We start from the raw sequence: 25939 nt of genomic DNA, 5'->3' as shown, positions 1-25939 counted from the left end.
TCAGGAGAGTCGAGCGATAAGACTCTCGAGCGGCTCCAAAGATTCGAAATTTACGCGGCGATAGTCCCCCGAATTATCGCAACAACTAAGCGCAACACGAAACTTCGACGCACTGCGCAAAAGCTCTGGCCTACTGCAGCTCGTTGCAAAAAGAGGAAGAAGAAGAAGCTACCACCGTCATTATCCCGCCCGGCTCGTTTTTATCTGGCGCTCAAATGCTCGTCCCTCGGCCTTTTTTTGGCGGACGCGTCCTTTTTAACACCTAATTGGGCATTTTGCGCCGTCGGTGCGCCTGATATTATCATAGTAATAGCCATACAGAGGCGAGAGGTCGAACCGAAAGCCGCGTACAATGGCGCAGCTGGCCGCTCTTTCTCCTCGCCCTTTATCGAAGTACGTGGATGTTGCTGCTGGTCTATTTTTTTTCTTCGATTTTGCTGCTGTTTTCTGGGATGCTGGCGTTTCTTTGGCTGAAAGCGTGTAATATTACTTCGCCGTTCCGAGAAAAATGTCATTAAGATATGTTCATGCGGGGGCAATACTTTTCAAAGCTTCTGTACGAAAATACACCTGCTATAATTTCTATTTCGTATTTCGTTGTAAAAATATGCGAGTATATTACATTACTCGTGAATCGTGTTACACAAACGCACAGTCCGAAAATATGAATTTCATCATCCCTCGGTACATTCCTGCAAAAATTGAAATACTAGAAGGTCTTTATAAAAGTGTGTGCAAGTATGCAGGCAAACGAAATAAGTTTCCCATCAATCCGCAACGCCGAGCAAAGAAACAGCTCTGATATGAAAAATATTTTCCAAAAGTTCATAAAGCGCAGCGCCGAGAACGCCAGCAGCTTTTCAATTAACAATTGATCGCAATAAAAGTAGCGCTAAAAGAACAATAGACCGTCCCGCACAAAGAAGAAAGGAAATCACGAAAGAAGAAGTATTCGCGGAGAAGAAAAAAAAACGCGGCTCGAGAAAGAATAAAGGCGCCAGATAGAAAGCGGGTAATAACGTTCAAAGACGCGCGGAGCTAGCCGCAGGGCTCTAAATGGCCGAATAGTTTAGGACTCTCGGCTGCTGAAAGTTAGTTTGACCCCGGGAAAAATTAGAAAGCGTCGAGTGGCAATTCTTCTTTCCAGCGCTCGATTCCCTCAGAACTTCTCGCGCAGCGAATAAAGCCACCCCTTCCCTTTTTTTTCACCGAGGGGGCAACGAAATTAATAAAATTTCTCGTTACACCTTTTCACGAGCTTTACGCGGCTCGTTCATACACGCGGAATATTTAATTGCGCATTGCGCGTTCGTTAGAGCGGCGAATTACGCGCGGGGGGCTAATATGCGCTTTAATAATATGTATTAAATGCGCGAAATGTGCGCTTTTGCGGCTGGATCACTTCATTCGCGTTTATAATTCATTTCTTTTTCAGCTCAACGTTGAGTGATTATCAAGCTTCGTGCGCTTACGACCCCTACATACGGGAGGGTCACGTTCCAGATATTGTTTTTCTCTGTGGGCCGTAATGGCTGTAAAAAGTCGGGCGGCCGATAGCAAGAAATAAATACTCGAACTAATGAAACTTTCCTCATACGCGGGCGCGCTCGGCAAAAAATAATTTTTCATTTTCCGCAACGCGCTCGCGGAAACTCTTTCAACTGCTAAACTACCCCCGGCAACTTCTAACTCAACGTTACGATAACAATCGCCCGAGCGCTGTTGTGTAAATAAAGAAAACGCATTAGCCGCGTGTGTGCGGTTATTCCGAGTAACTGCGCAATTACAAAAACGCGCGCGCCGATTTATTTTATTCCGACCGGTTCGAAATAAACAAAGCCGAGTCGAGAGAAACTCGGAAAGTTGAGGGGGTGACGGAAGCGATTCATTAGTGTGTGTGTATAGCGAAGCCGATATTAAACAAGAATATGTTATGTGGGTATATTCCTGAAGGTATCGAAGCGATAGAATCGACGACGGAAGAAGCGCGAAACAGGGCGTGAAACCACCCCTAATAACGTGCGCTCATCCCTCGAAACTTTCGAATATTGTAAATGCAATAACATAAAGGAGTATCGCGCTGTCGTTCCAGCCAGATGAAAAGGCGAATCGAGGCATAGCAGAGGTCCTTTCCCAAACTGCCCCGTCGCGCGCTCTTCGTTCTGATATTCGCCCTGGGTGCACTCGAGGAACGTATTCGAAGAGACGCTATTGATACTCTGTGTTTCGAAATTCTGAATTCACTTCGAGCTGTCGATGGCCGTCGTTATGGTTTTAATACTCGAGGGAGCTTAAGGTAATTCTGAAATGAGCTTTTAGACGAATTTCTTCAAATCTTAGTCGATAGCCTTTATACTCTACTCTCCAGCGTGAAATTCGAAAAATCGTCTCTTTATTTTGTCATCAATGTCTCAATTTTCCGCTGCATAAAACTCTCTCGTAGGGTAACAAAATGTTCACCTACAGCCGAGAGACACACAGGTCACGCGACAATTAAGCGCCAGGCCATCTGTAAAGCCTGCTCAGCGAGGCTCGCAATTTCAATTACAAATATTCTCGAACGAGTGACTCTCTCCCTATCTCTTATCTGTCCGACCCCCTCGCCACATAAGAAGAAGCAGCATAGTCGCTCCAGCGACGCGGCAATTTCGAGCTGCAGCAGCTACGCAATTTACTAACTCGTCGTGTCGCGCTGCTGCTGAAAAAGAGTTTAAATAAGAGGGAGACGTAGACGCCGGCGAGGAGTAAAAAAATGTAGGACAAGATTAAAAAGGCTTCCTTCCCCCGCTGCTCGCCGCTGTTTTCTACATTTTGTTTAGAATATAGAGTAGCTCTTACACGGATGCTTTATCAAGATCCCCTAGCTGTCTTGCACTGCTGACCTGAATCGACAATTTGCTTATCTAAACAAGACTCTTCCGGGATTAGCATATAACTCGAGTTATAATTTTAAGCGCAGCGCCTATCCGCGAAAAAAAGCCCGCCTCGTCGCTTGGTAGTCTTATTAGAGGAGATGATAGGATAGTCCGTAGAGCATCAAGGAAAACAACAACAACAAGCTCGAGCGCGTCCAGCCGAGCGGAAAAAGAGCAAAGCCGCGGCAGTTTATCAAGTCGTCGGGGGCTAATTAAAGTCCTGCACTTTTCTTGCCCGGCCTTAATCCCACGCTTCGTACAACAGCTACCGGCTGATGGCTCTGCCAGCCGAGCAGTTAGCGGCGGCCTTTACTTTTCTCGAAAGCTCGCGGAGACAAACGTCTTTCTTCAAAGGAGCGCGCTGGTGAGTGGGTGGCTTAATTTATGCTGATAATTTTTGATGTATAAGTAAAATTACACCGCCATTTGGACTGTGCAATTTACTCGACCGAAATTTGACCTCGGCGAAAAACTGTCACGCCGCGAAATTACTCCGGTCTCTTTGTGCGCTCCGGCTAAAACGTTTTTCAAAGCCAAAGAGCGAAGCGGCCGCGGCAATGTTAATGTCCCGCAACAATAGAGAAAAGCGTTTCCTCCGCCACGGGAAGTCGATTTCCGTCTAGTTAACCCCGACAATTTCAAGGACGAACGACTGTCAAAAGCTCGAACAAAGAAGAAGAAGACGTTCTCCGCGTAATGCACGTATGTGTAATAATAATACATGAGCTCTCTTTTTTTTTACGCCGACGAGGAAATGAGTGTGTGATGAAAAATTTAAGCTCTCGCGCCGATGGAAATTGGAAGCGGCTCGAGTGTAAAATTGTATGCTGTCGCTCGTGAACGCGCGGTCTTATTGATCTTGGCGGCAAATTTAAATCGACACTTTTCGCAGCGGCGTGTCAAAGAGAAAAATTAATTTCTCCCCCCTCCCCCAGAAGAAACTCCTCGAGAAAATTCGCTTTAGTTTTTCGAGTCGGCTGAAATAACAGGCGAATCTCACGTGGGAGAAACACGGCCGGCTCTCTCTCTCTCTCTCTCTCTCTCTCTGCAACATTATATGCGCCGCGCGCGAGTTAACATAACGAGAGAAAACGCGGCGCATACACGAGCTACTTAGACGTACCAGTATAATACGCGCACGCGAGAGAAGGGGAAGCTTGTATTCCTCTCTTTTCCATCTCGGTTCAACCTCGCCCTTTTCCCTCCGCGCTTGTCTCCTGTTAACCTGAAAGTCCCGAGGCGTCGACGGGGAATATTTTACGTTTAGTTAATTAGCGCAAGACAAATAGGAGAAAGTTACTCGCGCGCGAGCGCTGCTGCAGCCGCTGGAGGGAAAAAGAAATTTTCCATCTCTCTGCACGTGCTCCACTGCTAGAAGAGAGAGAGAGAGAGAGAGAGAGAGAGAGAGAGAGAGAGAGAGAGAGAGAGAGAGAGAAAGAGAGAGGGAGTTTGCTTGCTCCTTTAAAGGCAACAGACCTTTGATTTGATTTTAATTATTCAGGGCTATATAGAGTTCTTGTTTTTCGAACTTAAACGAATGGAAACGTTTACGATATTTTTTTTCGTGTCAAACGCTGTTTCAAGTTTGATGTTAATTTTACTCGCTTAAACGCGAGTGTTTTGTTTACGTTAGGTGCACGTGTGTATTGTTCTACCGTTATTATAAGCGGCGAGCAGAGTTTAAATTTTAGAATTTTCTCTGCATAATGCAAAATAAATACGTAGGTTTTCGCTGTTTTGTGAGAAAATATCGGGAGACGAATGGCGCCCTGTTTCCAGCGGACTAATTATCAAAAATATTTCGAAATTCGCAACGCGATGGTGTCAGTTTTCAGGCGAAAATGAACAATTTAAGACGATACCTCGCGCTTTATTTTTCTCGCAGCTCGTCCTTCTTTCCGCTTTTTAACAGTCTCGAGTTAGCTTCTCGTGTATTTGTCAGCAGTCAAGTGTCCTACCTTCTTCTTCTTCGCGTCGTAAATAATTTCTCGGTTAAGTGCACCTCAATTTGACGCTAATTAATCACCGAAACTGGCTGTTTCGCAGAACGCGATGAATATCAAGAGCCTTTGAACAGTTGTCTTTATGGAATGTTGGTTATTACATCACCCGATTTAATTACCTCTGGAAAATTGCCATCCATTTTTCTAATTGCCATCGCGTAACGATTATTTAAATTTATTTAAAAACAAATTGTGAGTACAATTGTACCTGAATTTCACGCGAACTTTCTGACAGCACAGCAGCAGTAAAGTAAGCTTCGTATCAAAGCGAAACGTAGGTATTACATAAACGAAGGTGTAACGTTGTGCGCTGAAGCGTTACATAATAATCGTTTAATAATTATTCAAGTTTCAGTTTGCCTTTTGATCGTCCATGCGTATGAAGAACTCTGCATTAGCTCGGGGGCAAAGGGTTCTCGTATTGCGCAGTAGCCCCGAGCCCATAGGGCTAGTTCGTAATTGCTTCACGTCTGCGCGAATCATCCAGTTCTTTTTCCTTCAAATGCATGCCTCTGTATAATATAATTGTAGACTCGTTGATAATATTTCAAGCATAAGATTTTTAACAGAAGCCAAAGCGATCCTAAGTCACCTTATCAAGGAGCTAATCAAACTCCAATAATCCGTCGTCGACGCGTCAGCATGACGTCTCTCTCTCTCTCTCTCGCAGTGGGTATCGCATCTCCTGGTATACATAGACACTCGGTATAACATCCGGGACACGATATAGCGCAGCAACAGCCGGAGGGGGTCTGGAAAGGTTCGCTGTCCTCCTGCAGGCAGTCGACATAATCTGCGAGAGAGATATATACTAATGTGTGAATTATCGACTGCTTCCTATCTCGGCCCTCTAGCTCGCCTGTCTCTCGAATGCGCTTATTGATGCGGACGTCTGCGGATGTGGCTGTCTCTTTCTCCTGTTGAGTATTTATATTATGGAGGGTGAGTCTTTCTGGGTAAATATGTATGCGGAGGGAGTTGAGAGTCGTAAGTGTGATTAAATTAGATGGGTTAATTTAACGGGAAAAGGGGTGCACGGGGGGGAGATTAGAAGTTTGATTCTGACGTGCGAGTGGTGTTTTTCTTGATCCTTGTGGTTTAATTCTGTCCAAGTTAAACTGCGATCTGTATATTTCTTCGCAGAACTTTCGAACCTTCTTACGGACGTAATCATACGTTTAACAAGATATGAACGTATGCGCTGGGAAAAAACTACTGACAGGAGAAGTGAGAAGCGAAGGGCGATAAAGCGACATGGTAAGAGGAGAGAAAGTAGCCGCGTGACGAGGGATTAGAGACCTTTTATAGTGTCACTTACTTTTGTTTTCAACGACATTTTTCTCCTCTCACTCGGTGGTTGGAATAACTTGACATTTCTCGAAAGATTTCCAGCTATAATGATGATATTTTAACAACGAATCATCTAAACGTAGCTTAAATTATCCTATCAGTGTACATCAAAATAAAATCCAGCGAAAGAGCAATCCCCGCACCAAACTCCAATCCAGCCCCGCTGATCGAAGCACACACCGTCGAGAGAAAGCAGGAGTTCGCGTGAGCACACAACCTCGACTAGACCCCCCCCCCCTCCTTCCCCCGCGCTCACGTCGTCGTCTATACGTCTCCGCGCACACAGCCGCGCCATAGATTAGGTGCCATTTCGTATACACGTATATAGTCTCGGCCTACATATAGACAGTCGTCGCGTGGCGTCTATACGTGCGTGTGCGTAAACAGTGGAAACTATAGGCGCACCACGCACGCACGCAACATCTGGAAAAGCGGAACTCGCCCCGTCATGCCATCGTGAATACGAATCTCCCGCGGCGGCGGCGTGACAGCATCGCGGAGCAGCCGAGGAGGGAATCTCGATTAAACGCGGAACTTGCGCGCGCGCGACTGTGTGACGCGATTATCCGACGGGCTGGAGCTTCTTCTTCTTGTTCTCGGCTCTTCTTATACGGCTATGTGTGAGTTTGTTCGGCGAACTTCGGGACGAGTTTGTATTTTAGTAAGATTCGCGATTCCCTTATATATTTTCAAACGATATTAGTAACCTTCGAATCTTTGACTTTCGAATTCCATCTCTAGCGCGTAATACCAATACGCGACGGCAACAAAATCCTCCCACTCAATCTAAGTCGCACAAGCGGATCTCTCGTCTAGGAAGCGTCGTGACGTTCGCTCCGAGAGAGACTCTCTCTTGCTCTATACGTGCGTGTCAGCCGCAAGACTAACGGGCGCGTGCGGAGTCGAAACCTTTAGCCTGAATTACGGCTTAGCGGCAGACTCGGGAAAATTGGATTATAATGGCAAAGTAATCGCGAGGGGCATGTAGTAGGCCGGAAGTGGGTCCCTCGCGAACGACACTCCCTGCTGGGTGCACGCTGTAGGCGGAGAGGCTTGCGAAGTAGAAATGAAGAGGTACAAAATTCCTTTTTTTTCATGTTTGCAGGTCGGTTATTTCTCCAAAAAGTCGACGTTTACGCGACCGAACATTCAATTACACCGGATCCACCATATTTCGTCATCAACTCGCGCGGCTCCGCCGAAAATCCAAAAATACACACACCATTAAACAAGCAAAGCCCGCGCGCGCGCACTTTTGGCATCCGCGCGTGCGCAACGCAACGTCCTGCTAATCTAAAAATATTCTTCAATTTGCAAACGCGAATATTTCAAGCGAGCCAGTATTAAAATTCCCCCATCACGTGCCCTATAATAATTCCTAAAGAGCGCACACACTCTCAATTTATACGAGTCGAGCTGCTGCACCGCCGCCGTGGGTGAATTGATAGCAGAGCCGAATCGAAGTCAAATCGCGAGAGGCGCACGAGTTTAACGAGACACGATTTATGCCGTTATTACGGCATTTCCATTTCGCGCTCGATCGCGATGCTAAACAAATAGCCCGCGCGCGCGTCCCCAAAAACGTGCCATGAACTCGCTACTGCGCCGGCAATTAAATTTACTGCGGAGAATATAAATTCGAGCTTGCGAGCTTTTCCAAAATTTACAATACCGACGGCGCATTACAGCTGCTGCTGTTGCGTGATTTAAGATGCGTCTAGCGTCCTTGTCTCTTTCTCAAGCCGGACTTGTTTCGTATAAATTTTTTCGTCCGCGACGCTTTTGAATTTCAAATCCGACTTTCTGTTGATATTTCGGATGACTCGACGGGATGGAAAAATTATGGCTCGGAGGAACGTGGGGGTAGTTAAGTAACGAGGCACAGTTTGCAATTAGCTGCCGAGAGAAGATTTCTAATTTTATGCTAGGGTAAATAGCAAAATTACCTCCGCGGCCTCTATTCCCAACTAGTTTTTGCCACTAACAATGCGTTTGTTATTTGTAAACTAATTTCCCTCCCGGTGCACGCTTCGCGACTGCGAACGTTTTGAATTTGCAATTTTCAATCTCCCTTCTGTTTACTTTCCATGAAAAAATACTCAACGGTTCTCCAAATAATAGTGGCAAAATGTACTTCTCTCTATAAACGAGTTGGAAAATCAGCGAGGAAAATCATCGGGGAAGCAATTTCCATTTCCCCTCACCCCTATAGCGAAAGATGCACGCGAAATTAGCGGACATTTGTACACGCCTCGCACTGCTCCCTCGTCACTCGGCCGTCTCCGCTTTCAATTATCCCGGCCGATCAAGATAGGGAGAGTGTATTCTCCGGCTCTTTCTCTCTCCCGGCATCGCACGTACGCCTCATCTATCAGCTGGAGCTTCTTCACCTGGCTTTTCCTCCGCGCCAGCGCCGTATATCTTTGTTACTTCCAACCTGTGTACGTCGAGGGGGGAGGAATATGTGCGTGGGAGGAAGAGCTCTTTGACGGATGAATATCGCGAGTCTGCGCATCGTTTCTTCTCGTTTGTCTAGTCCGTTTACCATGTAACGCGCGTCTGACCGGTTCCGTACTCGATCTACTTACTCGTGTAGGGATCTGAAAATCAAAAGTGTGCTCACCGGCTCGATCTCTCGCACAAAGCCCCTAATCGTCGGAGAAAACTTGGCCCGATCGCCGCGAGGCCGAATCACTGAACTGTGCTAGCTCATGCTTGCTGCGCTCGGCCAATTAGCTCAGAGAGAAAGCTCGGAGGCACGTCTCCTCGTCGGACGCTGTCAAAGCGTAAGCAAGCCCCTTGTGTTTATCGCGCGCGAGGACCGTAGGGCTGTATAACCGCCTGGCCGAGCGCTCTATACTGTATATGCGGCGCCGTGGCTTTTGTGCGTGAGTTTGCGCGGCTGGATTCGTGAAAGAATGAGAGAGAGAGACAGAGAGAGAGAGAGAGAGAGAGAGAGAGAGAGAGAGAGAGTTTGTTACACGCGTGGCTGCGGCTGATGGAGAGTTTGATAGCGAGTTTAAACTCTTGCTACCTGCTAAAGTCTGGTAATCGTTTACTCTGTTTCGGGCGAGTATCGTCCATCGAAGATAAGATCCGAAAATTGAATTTGTAATCCGAAAGCCGATTGTAGGCTAAATCCCAGAGCGGAACAACGGGGCAAAAAGACAGCGAGAAAGATAACGAGAGTCGAGCACGTAGAGAGAGAGAGAGAGAGAGAGAGAGAGAGAGAGAGAGAGAGAGAGAGCAGGTAGCAGGGGTCTCTCGTCTCTCAAAAGAGAGAGAGAGAGAGGGACTCGACTCAAGGAACTCAGGCCTCTTAATTAGCTGTAATTACCGCAACACAGTCGAGCGCTAAAGAACTCGGATGAGAATCGCCCGAGGCTCCCTCTCTCTCTCTCCTTACCTCACATTCGCCCCCCTCTTCCCTCTTGAGATCGTGTTTCATCGTGCGCTGCAGAGCCGGGACGACGACGAACAATTTGCGATAGCGCGCGAGCTTAATGTGCCGCGAATAAAAGTGCAGGAGGAAGAGAGAGAGAGAGAGAGAGTTTCGTCGTCTTTGACTTCGTCTCGGCTCATTTGCCGTCTGAGAGATGGAGGGAAGACAAACGAGAGGAAGAAACGCTCGCGAGATTTGCTTACCTTCGAGTGGGGGGGGGGGGGGGGTGAAGGATTAGTATCCTGCGGTTTGCCTTCTCGGCTCTCTCTCTCTCTTGGTTTTTGCGCAGAGGCAATTGGGGAATACAGTTTCGAGAAATATTGTTCCCGTAGACTCGCGCGCGAGAGGGAATTGACATTTTCCTCAGAAAGACAGATACGAGACGCAGAAATTCAAATGCTTTCTTGCTCATTATTCCGCTTTTCGCATGAGATTAGATTCGACTTTGAAGCTCTTCGAAGAAAGCAGTCCACACACCGATCGCTTTCAAAACCGCGGAGGCTTTCCTCTTGCGGTGATGAAGCACACTACTCCCCGGGAAAAATCGAGGCCGACGCGTCGCGAGCTAGAGTAACCGAGAATATTCCGTCTGTCCGTTTTTTTCTCTCGACTTCGCGGGACTCCTGGTGTCTTTCTCTCTCTCTCTCTCTCTCTCTCTCTCTCTCTCTCTCTCTCAACATCGGCACTGCCAATGGCTCAGAGATTCCCTGTGGCGCGTCACCGCGCGCTCCCCCATATGTACACGTCACCTCCCGGTGGCCGGTTTCCTTCGGCCCCCCTCCAGTAGCAGCAGCACAAACGGAATTATTTATGAGCTTGAATGTGAGCCAAAGCTCGGCCGTAAGCCACTAAGACGGTGCTGCTGGCCCCCGGCTTGATCCTCCTCTCCGTTCGACCTTATTGCGATCTTGTACGGACGTCGAGTATCGGAAGATGTAGAGGTGGCTAGGGCTTGTCTCTGCCGTGCCGAGGAATTCGTATCCGGAATTTCCTTCTCCTGCTGCACCGGTCTCGAGTTACGCGAAGATCGAAATCTCGAAAATGACTGTGACACGGCGTTATCGGTATTTATCATAAAGACAACTTTCGAAAACCGACGTAAAATTCTATTTCGGCTGAAAATCCGAAAAGCATCGAAAAACCCTTAGCCCGCGCCTCGTCGCATTCGGATCGAACGTTAAGATTAAGGCCGCGGCGCTACTGCGCTGCTCTCCTCTCCTCGCGTCAATGTTACCCGAGAGTGGGCCGAGCCGCTGTGGCCCACCTCTTCCTCCGCCTCCACCTCCTCCTCCTCCAGCTTCTCCGGAGAATAGCATCGCAATCACCCTAGTTCGATCGAGCGCCAGCGGGAGGCGCCACCGCGTGGAATGTGTGTCTCTCTCTCGCTCCCGACGTACCGACCTCGACTCTGCTATGCGCTGCTGCGTCGTTCCATGCACTCGCTCCACTGATATAGACGATGACTCGTATGTACGGATATCGCTGATGTTAAGGTGAGATTAGATCTGGATCCGGTCGATAGGTTGATTAGCTTGTTTTGCCGATGGCGTGCTGGAAGGAGCTTTTCAATGGGGAGCTGTTATGGAAAATTGTTTTTTTTTCAATTTTGAGATGCGCTCGTTGAATTTTTTATTTTTTTTTTTTACTTTGGTTCAGTGTGCAGTGGTGCATTAGGCGTAGAATGATGTTTTATTCATTAGAATACAGAGAACACTTCAAAACCATGATCCGATAAACCACTGATAGACAAAGCAATTCGGCTACAATGCTTGTAACGAGCTTCGGACAAATAATCTTCTCAACGATTCTATATTTTATACACCCAGTGAGAGCCGCATACACACAGAGGCAATAATTTCGGTAACTGCAATCCCGTCTTTCTCTGTCTTTCTGGCCGAGCGCGATAAACTCGTTTGTCAGCAGCGGCGGGGGCGGCCTGTTCGAAATTAAATCCTCGTAATTTCGTCAATATTCGCGGCGCGTCGCTCAGCCGCGTGCGAGTTTCGATGATGCCGCGAAGAGAATATGGGTGAAACTAATAAAAAAATATGAGAGAGAGAGAAATGAAAGAAAGGAACGGGTGAGGCACAAAAGCGACGGAAAAAAGTGGAGCACGCCGGGTAAACACGAGGAATTCGAATTGCGGGCGCTCTCGATTTTGAAAGTTTCTGCACCTGCTGTTTCTATGAAATGATAAAGTTTCATGGCTACGTGATGTTTTTTTTTCTGAAATAAATAATTGTTCCTCTTCTTTATTTTAGTCAGTGGATCAAACGTACGATTAGTCAGACGCTAAAATCGTAAAGCTTCTATAATTTAAAATAGAAAATATTTGCTAAAAATGCCTACTGCTTCGCTCGTCACGTTCACGAGGCGAAATACATGAAAATCAACTGGCCAAAAGTGCTGAATCAATTTGTCCTTTCTCTCGCACAAGCGATGAAACAAAAAATTCAGCCGCACGAAATGTAAATGCGTCCAGCTCTCTCTAAAATTGACACCGGCACACGTAGCGCTTATTTCGGTTATTATTTTGCCCCGTTATTGACCCGCGAGCGCTTGACTCTACCCATTATACCCACACGCGTCTCGTTACGGCTCTCGTTCTGACGATTCAGCCTCGCGTGTGTTGAAGAGAAAAGAGAGCAGAAGGACTCGCGCGTCGCGACGCGTATTTGCGTAGCACTTCGCATTCGCAATTTCTCGTCACGCGTTTTCGGCACTACTAGAGCATTTATTATTTTACGGGCTTCGTGACCGTATGATATCGTGTTTTTTGCGCGACGACTACTCCATTTATTTTGCGTAACTAATTCGCGTCTCTATTTTACCTTCGGTCGACGGCAAAAAGTAACATCCACCTCCTACATTCTGTCTCTGGTTTAATCCATCGAGTCTCTCTTCCCATCAGTCTCTATAGCAAAAACTCTGAGGCCAAATAATTTAATCAATCCCAGGTGCACAAAGCGTGGAACATCCAACGCAACTCTTTCATCCATGCTTTTTGTTGTCCCTGCTTTGGCTGTCAGTTGACATGCAGATCGTCAAGTAGCCGCAGGGAAAATGCCTCGAAGACGAGCTTGCAAAATGTGCCGGACAAGTGGAAAATAAAAGGACCGCGTTTTCGTTTGAACGAACAAAGATCGAAGAGAGAGAGAGAGAGAGTTGCCGTTTTTTTACGTGGACGACGGGACAGGTAAATTATTTGCGTAGGAGACGTTTTTCAAAGCTAATCAAACATTTCGCCGCTGGAAGTGACATTCGATTTAGCTCGTGTGTACGTTGGGAAACGTAAGCTTCTAGGCTACGTCGGGATAAAAGATACGGGATATACGTTAACGCTTGATTAATGTCCAATAAATCTCCGCGGTAAATATGCACACTCTAAGAGTGGAATTATTCTTTTTATCGTCCCGAGCTTAAATCATAATCAAGGATAAAATGCGCGAAGCGCAGTACACGCTTGCAATAAAACACCACAGCAGTTGTCTATCAAAAAATCTCTTTCCAATATGCACGCTTCGAGCTGTTAGGATTTAAAAAGCATCGACAACGATAAATCGATCGCGACAGCAAAAAAAAACTACGTATCGATCCGCGCGCACACACAGCAAAGAAATTCCCGCGCAATATTTCACAAAAGCTCGAACAGCTCCGATGGCAATAATTTTTCATATTATAAAATACAGTTTACAGTAACGTTTATCGTCGTCTCGCGACTGCAAAATTTATCAGGATCCCCCAGTTTTTTTTTTGTGCGCGAGCGGAGGGGGAGAGAAAAAAGCTCGGCTGCGATCCTGTTTTATCGACCGTGTTAATATTAATCCGACGTACAAAAAAGCGTCATTTTTCAGGGGGTTAGCATTAAAAAATGCAAAAATCCACACAGGCGTCGCCCCGAGGCAACGAAGATGAATGACACGCGAATAATTATGCGAGAAACACACGGGTTGCCGAAAATTCATAGTCTTTTCGCGCGTATGCGTTGAGATGAGCCGGAGCTTCGGAAATTTCGTTTTCGCCGCCGGGACGCAAAAATGTCATTGTGCGCGTTAATCCCTCGAACGTCAATCCCTAGTTGTCAAATTTTACACCGATTATAAATCAACCGAATCCCTTTGGGATATTAACCCAGTTTAGAAAAAGAGTGAGAACCATTTCCCAGCATTATCGGCGAACAATTGATGCCTAATGAAAAGGAAGAACGTTAAAGCGCCTTGAAAAATACATGGCCACCCGGTATAAAGGAAAACGGATAAAAGGAGTATCGCCGAAGAGAGTGAGAGAGAAAAAAGCCATATAGCAGGGAGTGAGTGCTGCGAAGTAAACTACCCACGGGGGGTTAATACACATGTTAATTCTCATGTCGGAGTTGCGCGTGCGAGAGAGCTGCGTATATAGCAGCGCGAGTGCGTGCGTCGGGACACACAATTTTTAATAATGCATCGGCCCCCACGCCGTTCCATGAAAATTCAAAACGCCGTTACGCCCCGAAGCCATATATACGCGCGACGCGAGCGAAATATTCGTTATGCGCGCAAAAAATCGTCAGTCGCTGCTGCCGTTCTCTCTTGTTTTTCACAGCCCATACACCGCTGCCGGGCTACTTCAGTCCTTTAGACCGTGTGCGAGTACTCTTTTATTATTTCGGAACGCCGTTGAGCTTTAAATTTGATAACGAGCCGTTTTTCATTAAACAAAGTTAACGGCGCTCTCTTTCTCTCTGTGTGCGGAGGGAGTCATGCGCGCGAGAGCCTCTTTTTTACCTCTCTCTTTCTCTTTGTGCGCGTGTGTTGATTACACGAGTAATTCCGCGCAGGTATAAATCTGGGGAAGGGGAAATTGAAAAATTTATGAAACTTTGCGCGCGGAATTTCGCGTTTCGCCAAGAGAGAGAAAGGTATGCTACGAATTTGATATTTTCCATGAGTGCTCGCATATTAATTTTGTAAACAGGTCTGCGCGCGTACGCCGGACCTTTTCGCGGTATTATATAACGGAACGTTCGAGGGACACAGCGATTTTGCAGCGAGATGTGTACGCGCGCAGAGTTATCTTTAATTAAAATAATTAATGCAGCCTGCCGTTGCCCTGTGTATTATTGCGAAATGAAATTGACAATAACAATATGAAAACATCGGTTATAACGCTGGAAATCATACGTCGAAGGGCTGCAGCAGCGTCGAGTGCGCTTGTAACTCGATTAATTTATACGAAATTCCAACGTCGCCAGACCGAAGGTCGACTCGTACTACTGAGAGCGATACGAGCGAAAAAATCCCCCCGATCCCAAGAAGCGTCGGAAGCGCACCAGCAGCGTCATCTCTCGCCTCTTCCTCGCGAGTGCGCTCGCAGCTTGCCCCGCACCCCCTCAAAAATAGACGAAGTTAACCCTGGCGCGTCTGGCTCGCGACTGTTGCCTCTCCGGTCGGCGTCTTAGCTCGTGCGATTCCGCTGGCGCTCGGATTGCGCGCTGCTGCCCCCCACCAGCTGGGCTCGACGGCGTCGGCGTCGGCGGCCGCGTCGCGACGGCGCATCAGCTACGGCCGCAGCCGGGGGTTCGTCGGCGCGCCGCTGCCGCGGCCAGTAGGGAAGAGAGCAGCCCTTCGCGCACCGCACTGGAGTCCCGACTCTGCGCTCGGCCGGACGTGACGTAACCGTGCAGCCCTGTACACCGCGCGCGAGAGAGTGAGGGAGTACGTCGTTCAGCAGCGCAGCAGGGGTGCTCGTCCCCCGTTTCAGAGCAGAGTCAGCTACCGCCGCGAGCGCATCGCTTTCTCGCTCTCGCTCTCTGTCTCTCTGTGTCTCTGTCGCGCGTGTACGGCAAAAAGTCTGCTCTCTCACCCTCTCTGTGACCAGTTTCCAGTTCTTCGTTGGGAACTGTTTTTAGGCCGGCCCTCTCTCTCTCTCTCTCTCTCTCTCTCTCTCTCTCTCTCTTCTTTCCGCGGAGCCGGGCTCTTTTGTACGCCGCGCTTATCTCTGGCCCCTAAAGAGTTGTCAAGTGCACGTGATATCAGCGAGGAAGTGTCAGGAGCACGAGAGGACACACACGTATAGGTAGAGCAGTGGAGCGGGCCGAATAAAGACTGTCGTCGTCGTACATGTGCTCGTGCGTTCGGCTGCTGCTCGTTTAGCCATCCTCGTGTCCCATCAACGTCTAGCTGCACAACGACGACGTAGACGACGAGGAGGCGGACGGCAACTAAGACGAGGAGAGGCGAGACAAAGAGCAAAAAGAAAGAGAGAGAGGGGAGAAGAAGTGAGCAAGAGTAGATCTCGCGAGCGCAGTTATGCCACGAGGCACTTGAGGAGCAGTAGCATCTCGAAGTTCCGTCTCGAGAGCCCATCATCTTCTCTCTTTTCTCCACTTTCGCCTGCTGCCTTTCTCTCTCTCTCACTCGCTGCTCCGCTCCACCCCCGAGAGAGAGAGAGACGACGACGACGAGACGACGACTCGAAATTATTCCAAGTGTAATGCGACCCTCGTGAAGACAGAGAAGCGCAAAGCCCTTCGCGCTCTCTCCTCCGCGAGTGCGCGTAAAATAAAGAAAGAGGAGAAGCCTCGGTGTCTCTTTCTGGCTTCGTTTTCGCTTACGGCGCGGTCAGAGGTCGATTTGAAATCGAGGATAATCGGCTCGCCGGTTAAGAAGCAATTTCCAAGACTGTCCATCTCCAAGTTCGCGGGAAGAAAAACTTCTTCCAGCCGAAGAAAGCAGCAGCGAGCCGAACTTTCGGACATACGAGGAGAGAGAGAGAGAGACGGATCTCGAGGGATATGAACTGACGTGCGACCAAGTGTGGAAGCACGCGGACGAGCGTATATCTTCATTGTATTTCGTGCGAGTATAGTATAGTACAACAGTGGTGTTAAGATGCTGACGATGTCGACGCTCATGATGCCCACGACGATGACGACGATGACGAATCCCGGACCCATACCGGCGCACAGCGTGCCCCAGCAGCAAAAGCTCGAGCCGCCCAAGATGCAAGCCGCGCCGACCATCGCTCACGCGACCAACCAGAACGCCAGCGTCAATAAGTCAGGTTCGTTGAGAGAGACTTGTGTGCTTCAATCGCGAAAAGAGAAATGCGATTAATGATGTAGCTATAATCCACTGATGCGCGCGGACACTGTTAAAACAGAAGGAGCACGAATCGTTAAACTCTAGATAGAGAGTATGCGGGGAGCTTTTTCAAAAAATGCTTGTAAAGAGGATTTCGTGGTGCTTTTACGCGAAGCGAACAGCTGCTGTTTTATTCACTGATGTGTCCAACAAACAGCGTCTGTAAAGCATATTCTGTAACGCAACACATTATTTCCTAGAGGGTGACAAAAACAAGCAAAAACCGTTAGCAACACATTTTCCAATTTACATCGCTTCTGAATCAAACTGTACGGCCAATACATCTTTAACCCTTGTAGCGCGCGCTGCGTTGCGCCGCGGGCGATTTATGGCTCTTTGCACGGCTTACTTGCACACTAACCCTCCTTTCCCCTCAGCCTCCTTCGTCCTTCCCTTTGGCCGCTTTCGACTAACGAACGATCGACGCGTCGAGCTGCTGCTGCTGCAGCCGTGGATTTTCCGCTTCTCCTGCAGGGAGGGGGGAGCTTTCGGGGCTGTGGAGGCTGCGTGAGTGGGAGGGTGAAAGTGAATATTGGAAAGAGCGGCTCTGCTGATAGGCTTTTTATGTACTTTTTACTGTTCTCTCCGGCTACGGTATATTTCGCGTCTGCTGACTTTTCGGAGTTATGAATAACGCGCGGTCGAGAAGTTGCGAATTCGCCGTTACACTGTGTTTATTTGAATCACTCGTTGTCGTCGGTGGGGAAATATGGGGAAAGTGGAGGAAAAAAGTGAAACAGTGATACGTGTAAACAGAATAAGAGACAAGTTTCTTATTATGTTTTTCCGAGTGTATTGTTTTCTACTTTTTTCCCCTCCCTTACTTCTCGTCAACCGCGATTCGTGGGAATTTTACGAGAGAGCCGAGCAAAAGTTTCTCGCCAGTGAGCTTGCGGCGAACATCGGAAGGCGAATGCATGTCAGTAGGTCGATTCGCGTCTTTCGATGGTCCGTATATTTTTCGTTATCGTATCACCCGGCTCAAAAGTCCTTCAATTTTTTTTTCTATCCGATCCGTACACGATTTTTCCTCGCGCGTGTAGCCTCGTTAAAATGAAAAATTCATCAACGCAGTAAAAATCGAAACGTTGGAAATTCGAGGACCAAGCCGAAGAAACTAAACTAATTTCGCTTCCCAGCGCGATGAAATATTCATGAACGCGTGTAAACGCTACAACGCGCGCGAGCTTGCGCCCGTGGAAAAGCTCTAACAGTTATAAAAACAATAAAAAAGAAGTACAGCATCGAAGGGTGGGAGAGTACAAAGTTTCGCCAAGTTTCGCCTCGAAGGGTATGTAATTTTTATTGACGAATAGTGGCGTATAAACTCGCGCGCACGGAAAACTTTCCGGCCGTTTCTGCGACTGGTTACGTAAGGCTGTCTCTCGTCGTATAATCTAGTTTCGCTCGACAACGACAACGGCGGATTCAGGCCGATTGACCCTCGATCTTGCATAATGCGACGTGTGTCGGAGACGCGACGAATTTTAAGATGTAGAGGGCGTGTAGTGTTTCTCGTCGCGTTGATATTTTTATGACGCATCGTCGGTCTTTCTCTTGGGCTAATTAGAAAAGCTCCGGCGGGCGTAAACGACTCTGCTCGTTGTAATAACGGGTTACGCGATTATGGCCGTACACGTTCCCATTTGCGTGAATGTATGTAACGAAATACGCGCGAAAGCTCGTTCAGGCGGAATATAAACCAGCGGGAATTGGTTCTAGTTCCGAGAACCGTATGCACAGCGATTCAAAACAACGTCCGAATATGAAATTCGCCTCTCTGTCGTTATAAATTTCAAAAGTTCATAACACGCATAATTCCTGCGAAGCCATTAATTTATGACTTAACTAGCGCCGGACCAAGAATTCTATATCACCTACTTCTATTTCCGGCGTATCGGCCCCGTCGCGCGCATTTAATTGTTCCCGCTGAATTATCGCCTCACCGTGAGCGAGATTAGATTCGTCGGGATATACGGAGTCTCGTTGAAAAAAAAAGAAGAATTTAAAAGCGAGACGTTCCCTCTCCGCTTCATATTTTACATTAACGAGATAGCGAGATTACACGATTTTAAAATAACCATAAATTGCGCGCGAGCGATAGAGCTTCGGCTACTATCGGGCGTAAAAATCGTAAGCGCCAAATCGTTTGATTTAGGTGCGAGCGGCTCGATAGCCCGGGACTGCGGCCGAGAGAGCTCGGAGCTATCTGATTTAATGTGAATTCAATGGAAGCAAATTTTTGCAAAAGAAATCAATCACCCGTGTGACACCTGCAGATTATATTGACTGATTTACTTTTATAGTTTGTCGCGTTGTGCTTGCGCTTTTTTTTGGTCGCTGTGTGAAATTACACCGTAGCGCGGCCTGTCAAAAGCGGAATTAAAATCGTTCGTTGGTTTTTTACGGTCCCCGCGTCGCGATAGAGAGGGATGGTATCGATGGATCCCCCCAAAAAAAAAAAAATTATCAAAATCATCGTCCGATGTACCATCGCACCTGGGAAAACAACTTCGCGGAGAATCGAATTTGATTTTTCGTAAATAATCTCGTTTTCCTTCTCGGGAAATTTTCTTTCCAAGTCACCCCCAGACTCGCTCTCTCCTCGAACTTATCCGAAGTGGAACTTCATTGCAGGAAGCATTTTACATCGAACACTGGAAACTTTAAGCTTTTCGTAATTTCCCGAACGCGAAGGGGACAAAATTGTTTCGCTCAGCCGTTTCAACAATTAGTCCTGAAAAACTCCATTAGATTAGTAATAACTCCGAATAAACATCAGAGAGAAAAACAGCTAGGAAAAAACTAAAAAACAAAATCGCACACCTGCTCGTCCGCAATTCCACGTTCAAATAAATTACATTCCACTTTGTAATCCAACATTTCTGTGCCGGGCAAAAAATCAGAACACGACTTCCCGAAGAATAAAGCGACACACCATTGAAATCACAAAAGCCGTACGAGCGGCCGCCGCTATACGTATATACATACAGAGAGAGGGAGAGAGAGAGAGAGAGAGAGAGAGAGAGAGAGAGAGAGAGTGAGAGAGAGAGAGAGAGCGTACCTCGCTTTCGTCGAGGCGAGAAATACGTGCCGTGCGAGTGTAAGCTCGCTCTCTCCCTCTCTCTCGCCACCGCTTCCTCTTGCACAGCAGCCGGAATATTTGGGAATGTTATTAACTCAGCTCGCGTATACACACGAGTAGTTCTCTCCTCTCTCGCTCGCACTCTGCTTCATAATTCACGTAGAATCGCGAGATTCTCGGTTAGCAATAACCTCGAGACTACTCTCTCTGTGTCTAGCGAGGCGTAGTTAAGCTAGCGATTTTTCTTTGTGTTTTCGAGTCTCTAATTTCCCGGCCGTGTGTGTAATTTGATTACATCCCCAAATCAAACGCTTCCGCATTGTTTCTGCGTATTACGTCTATAATTCCGGGAACAATGTGCTGTACACTTTTCGCCTCTCGTCGAGCAATAGCAGCAGCAGCGACGGTATTTCACCGAAAGTTAATCCCCGATATACTCTCTCGAGAGCCTCAAGTGGGATATACCCGGGGCGCGGAGGCCCTCAGTCACGGTATGTAGGTGTTTAGTCATCAAAAGGGTAACAAGTCTCGTGAGCGGAGCTGTGCGCCACTTTGTTAGGTTAAGGCTCGTCGATGAACCTGTTACACGCGCTCGTGTTCGTTATTTTGAGATCTTAGCTGCGCCGCGCACGATGTAACCCTGGAAATTGCTGATGTCGAGGGTGGGAGAGAGAGAGAGAGAGAGAGAGAGAGAGAGAGAGAGGAGGGTCGGGGGATGGTAATTTCGATGGCGTTACGAGTGTAAGAGTATTTGCAGGTTATGAGCTACGGGATATATTGGAGCTTGCTTGGCTTCTCTCGACACGAAATCGGTATTACCTCGAGTGGCGAGAGAGGGTTTTCGAGGGTTAAGTGTTGTGAAAATTTGCGAGTTTATCTTTTTACTCTTTGCATTAATTTTCATCCAGTAATCAATCAATTTTTCTCTGTTTCAGGTGAGTACACTTATTCAAACGACGACCTACGCAACCGTAAGTTAAACGACGTATCTCCGATCCTAACCGAACAAAAATCCCCCCGTCCCTCTCAGCGAACTGCATCGAAACTTGCTGCCAGTGTTTATTATACACCGAACAGACAGGCGCTCGCGGAGAAAATCGAACGAATTAACGACTGATCGACTAAGACGAAGCAACAGCAGCAGCAGCATCAGGCTCTCACTCGCGCTGCTAAAGTTCGAGTCATCTAGCTCGCGGATATCCCTCCGGAAGCTGAGTCTGAAGTAGTGCGTTTCGCAGAAGTTTGATCCCCGCCGCGGCTGCCACTCGGAACTGAAACCGCTTCTCGCGCCCCCGCGAACTTGTCCGAGGGTTAATCAACGGCGCCGGCAGTTCTCGCGGGGCGGGAATGGAACGATTCCTCCGCGCGCGCGCGCGCGAGAGAGAGAGAGAGAGAGAGAGCAGCTGGATTATATCCAGCGAAATTGGGGCCTCTCGTTTTTCGAGATACGCGCTAAAAAAGTTTTCATAATACATCTCGAGCAGAGAGAGAGCGTCATAAATTTTCTCTCCTTCTGGTAAAATTCAAAACCCTCCGGCAAAAAAGAGAACAGCGCGCAAAGCTCCGGTAATCCGAAATCCCCTCAGCAAGGCCTCTCGCGAATCCAAAAAACTCAAAGCCCCCGAGAGAGAAGAAAATCCCCGGCGTGCCTTTTTGCGCTTTCTCTCGCGAGCGCGTCATCGATCTCGCCTGATATAGCGGGGGCTCGCGCGACAATAAGAAAAGCCCGCGTGCGCGCACGAGAGCAAAACAGCCGCCAGAGAGAACCTTGAACTCCCTCTCCTTTTAAGCGCCAAGGATGTCTCGAGCGTCGTTTCGTCTATTCTATACATCCACCCACTACCTCGTCGTCGGTGCAGCGGGCGAAAAGTGAGGTGGAATGCGCGATTGGCTTTGATGGATTGTTTTTCTCGAAGAAGTGATTAATTATAACCGGCTCTCTAAATATAGAAATCCATATAGCGACTTGTACGCCGGCGAACAAAGGCCAGACGAAAGAAAACTCAATCCGAAGGCTATATAGTGAGTCAATGCCATCAGGAAAGTCGCGTCAAACGGCGAGCGATTGTTTGTGTCCGGGTCTCGATGGCGATAAACGCGGAAACTCACTTAGCGCTCGACGGCCACGCGTCGACCACTTACTCCCCCGTCGTCTTTATTATCCCGGCGCGCGAAAGCTCGCTCGCCCCCCTTCCACTTCGCTGCCGCGGGGGGAAAAGTGAATTTTGCGTTTTTCGCTGCGGCCGAGTTGAACGATGAGCGAACTTTGCCGATAAAACATCGCGCGAGAGTGAGAGAGAAGGTTTTTTCCCGACTTGTTTATTCGTGTAATTGTCAGAGCTGGATCGGGAGAGATTCGGGTGTTTTTTTAGGTTCCACGTTTGTCCAAGAAATTATACACGCGCGTTGGTTTTTCAGATGATTTTGAAAGCATCGAAAGCACGTTTACGCAACGCAATAATAACGACGGCGTTTCATTCAAAACTTTGTCTGTATCGTGCAAAGTTATTACGGCTAGCTCTCTCTCTCTCTCTCTCTCTCTCTCTGTTTACTCGAAAATATAGTTTCCAATAGCGGTAGTTTTCTGCCTCGCTTTACAAACGAGCAACGAGGACAAACATTCAGAATCGAATCACTCCGAATATGTCAAGTAAAATACGCCGCGCGTGTAGTGTGTGTCGCGCGGCAAAGTTCACGTGTACTGCACCACAGCCGTTATTTAGCAAGAATAATAAAAGCCAGCAAACACACACGGCCCGACTGTCTCTATCGAATCCCATAACGACCCGAATTAAAATGAATATAACCCAATTCGAAACTCCGGCAGCAGCACGGTAAAATCCATAAACTCGAGAGACTACTCCTCCCTATTCAAATGTTGCTCGCCATCTCTTCCTTCTCAGCCTGCTGTGCACATCCTTGGCGATCTCTCGCGCCCCAGGCTAGCTAGCACTACTACTACTGGCTTAGCAGGCGGCCGAGGGAAAGAAGAGCGTCGGGCGCCAACTAAAATTGAATCTGCGGACGAAACTTCGGTAACCTCGTCAGGAAACCGAAGTCGAAGCCAAAGCCATCCATCGCGCGGGGCTCGTCCAGATGCGAGCGCGTCTCTCTCTTTTTTCCTCTCTCCGTCTCTCTCTCTCTCTCTCTCTCTCTCTCTCTCTCTCTCTCTCTCTCTCTCTCTCGTGAGCTCGCCTAATATTCTACTTTTCGAGGCAGAAGTTTCCCGGAGAGAAAGAGAGAGAGAGAGAGAGAGAGAGAGAGAGGGGTGATGTACGGCTGTTGCGAGTTCGGGAAAAAAAATTAAGTGCCTTTTTAGACTGCGAAGCGTTGATTAATTGGCTCGAAGCTCGTCGGAGGAGAGATTATTTTCGAGGCGTGTGGAGCTTGTGTATTAGAGAACGGCCGATTTATGTGGCCGATGATTTAAGAAGCGAGAGAGGAGGAGCCTTATTTTTATTTTCGCGGAGAGTACACGCTGATTACACAGTCGTGAGTAAATATCGATCATTACATCATTTGCATAGGTTACAAGCGTTGGCTACATTATTCATCGGGGGCTGTACTCTCTCCCTCGCTCGCGCCGAGAGCGCTGTGTACACGGTATGTTAATTTGGAATAATGCCGCGCGAATAGCTGCCGTTGTACACCAGCGGGCGTAATTATGAAATTCGATCAATAAGTTAAACATTTCCTCAGATTCGTAAAACAACAACCATTGCCCACACACGCACTAGCTTGGAAAAGCAGATCGATACAGCATCGCATAGGAGAGGAGAGAAAAAAACAATTACTCGCAATTACCGGTCGATCAAAGGGCCATTCTAAATGGCATTAGGAATCTATTCTCGCTTCGGAATTCCAAGACGCCGGTTCTTAAAATAGCTACAACGCGCTGCAGACAGTGAGAGAGAGAGAGAGAGAGAGAGAGAGAGAGAGAGAGAGAGAGAGAGAGAGAGAGAGAGAGAGAGAGAGAGAGAGAGAGAGAGAAGACCCTCGGAGCTGGAGCGAACACGAATCGCAAAATTCTCAAGCTCGTAATCGCATCTTCCTCTCGATCGACTCAATCCTGATCGACCTCCTCCTTCTTCTTCCATTGTACACGCGCTTCTCTCTCTGCGTTTCTCACGTATACCCTCTCGAGTTCTCCCCAACGCGCATTGAATACCAGGTCTAAGCAAACGATTAGCTATAGTGTGTACCTAAACCGGAGCACTCGTCATATTTCGAATTTGCATTATACACTTTTCTAATTGAATACTGCAACGCAATCTCGTATCACCGCGCGATAACGATCTGACCCTCGACACACATACACACACGTCGAATCTCGGTGCGATCTAGCCTTCGACACTGGGAATAGCATTAGCCGTCTATTTTTATCCGCATTCCGTAGGCTATTATCCCTCCTCCCCGAATCGCTTTGGGATTCCTTCCACCCTCCCCCCCCCCCCCCTAGTCTCGACTTAATGTATTCCCCGTCTTCATCCCTGTGTGCACACGCACCGCCGTGTGTGAATAGCCACTCTCGAGGGCCGCCACTGCTGCACACAGTGTGAAAATCGACTATACTGGCGACACGCTGACCGTGATATCGATCGCCCGTATAAAACGCCACGCGTTCCTTCCTTCGCGACGACGATGACGCTTCATGCGGCGAACTACACGCACGTATGCATACGGTTCGATACTCGGCCCTCTCTGTGCGTACGAGGCGGATCGTTAAATATTCATATTCGACTCGGGAAATGTGCGGACTTATGTTTTATTAACGCCGTGGGAGAGATTTCTTCATCGGGGCTGCTTGGGAATTCGAAATCGGCGCCGATAAAAGCTTCCATTAGGAGCCTAATGAGCACAACGGCGCCGTCCAACCGAGTGACCGTAACTCTCTCTCTTTCTCTCTCACGCAACACAACGAGGTTAGGCGGTGACACACGCGCGGGAGGGGGTGGACACACTCGATCGAGACGGCGCATTAAATGCGCACACGTGTATCTTTCCAAGAGCGAGAGAGAGAGAGAGAGAGAGAGAGAGAGAGAGAGAGAGAGAGAGAGAGAGAGAGAGAGCGAGTGTCGCCGGCTCTACACGTGCGCTCGAGGCTCTATACACTGTACAGGGGCCGGAAGTGGCGCGAGACGGTCGAAGCTCTTTGGCAACCGTAATGTTAATTCTATAACTCCCCCCCCCCCCTACGGCGATGCCAGCAGCTTTGTGTCGTCGTGTCTCACCCACGTAAGCGCCCGCTGCAATTAAGCGCTTAATCGAAGCTCGTATACACGCAGGGATTTCCTTCGTGTTGGTGTAAGCGTGTGAGTGTGCACGCGGCGGCAGAAAGTTTGCCGCGTCTGCATTTTTTATGAATCTTTCTAGGTCGATGACTGGGATGTCTTCTTTTTGGACTTTGCCGCGCGCGAGTGTATAGAGCCGTCTCTCGACGTTGACGTGGACTTTAGAGCCGCTCTCCGTGTGCAGCTTTGTCTACCGGCAGGCGTTGTTTTGCGGTTGACGATTAAGAGACGACGACGTTTACACGCGGTGTGGTGACAGTATGTGGTTATGCCGCGACGGATTGGTAGTTCGTGTAAACCAGGGAGAAAGTTCGTCACCACGACACGACGGTTTAAAGTTGAAGACGCCTTAACCCAGAAAGTCTCTCTCTCTCTCTCTCTCTCTCTCTCTCTCTCTCTCTCTCTCTCAGGACACTTCATGAAAAATGCATCTCGCAGACTGTGCTCGCGAGGATTAAATATGCATTGTCCGCGACTTCTTCCGAAAACACACACGCACAAGCGGCGAGGCTATTTATTTCATGTCGCAATTATCATCAAGACGATTACTTCCCCGTGTATACTCTACTATTTTGTTCCATGCCGCGATATTTTCGCGAGAAATTGCGCTTTCAAAACGCGCGGCGGCACCGAAAAAAAGAGAAAGGGGGAAACCAGGACGCACGCGCGCGGTTATTTTTTAAAACCACTTTTAACTGAAGTGCTTTGAGAATCTCGAGAGCGCGAGCT

General features: G+C 48.1%; 1 protein-coding gene across 5 annotated transcripts in view; it reads left to right on the top strand.

Annotated features, from left to right (window-relative positions):
* The window catches only part of LOC100119433 (nucleolysin TIAR), a 404341-nt gene that overhangs the window by 202272 nt on the left and 176130 nt on the right, over positions 1-25939 (top strand). The window contains exon 1 of one of the 5 annotated variants that reach the window (XM_008216422.4): positions 15292-16754. The exons of the other annotated variants lie outside the window; for them this stretch is intronic. Coding sequence (XP_008214644.1) covers positions 16583-16754 — 172 coding nt within the window. The 5' untranslated portion in view covers positions 15292-16582. Of the gene's footprint in view, positions 1-15291; positions 16755-25939 lie in introns of those variants that run through there. 5 annotated transcript variants of the gene reach the window in all.

Source organism: Nasonia vitripennis, chromosome 4, assembly GCF_009193385.2.
Source record: "Nasonia vitripennis strain AsymCx chromosome 4, Nvit_psr_1.1, whole genome shotgun sequence".
Classification (NCBI taxonomy): Eukaryota; Metazoa; Arthropoda; class Insecta; order Hymenoptera; family Pteromalidae; genus Nasonia; species Nasonia vitripennis.
The sequence above is the reverse complement of the archived record's forward strand: the minus strand, read 5'-3'. Positions and strand labels throughout refer to the sequence as shown.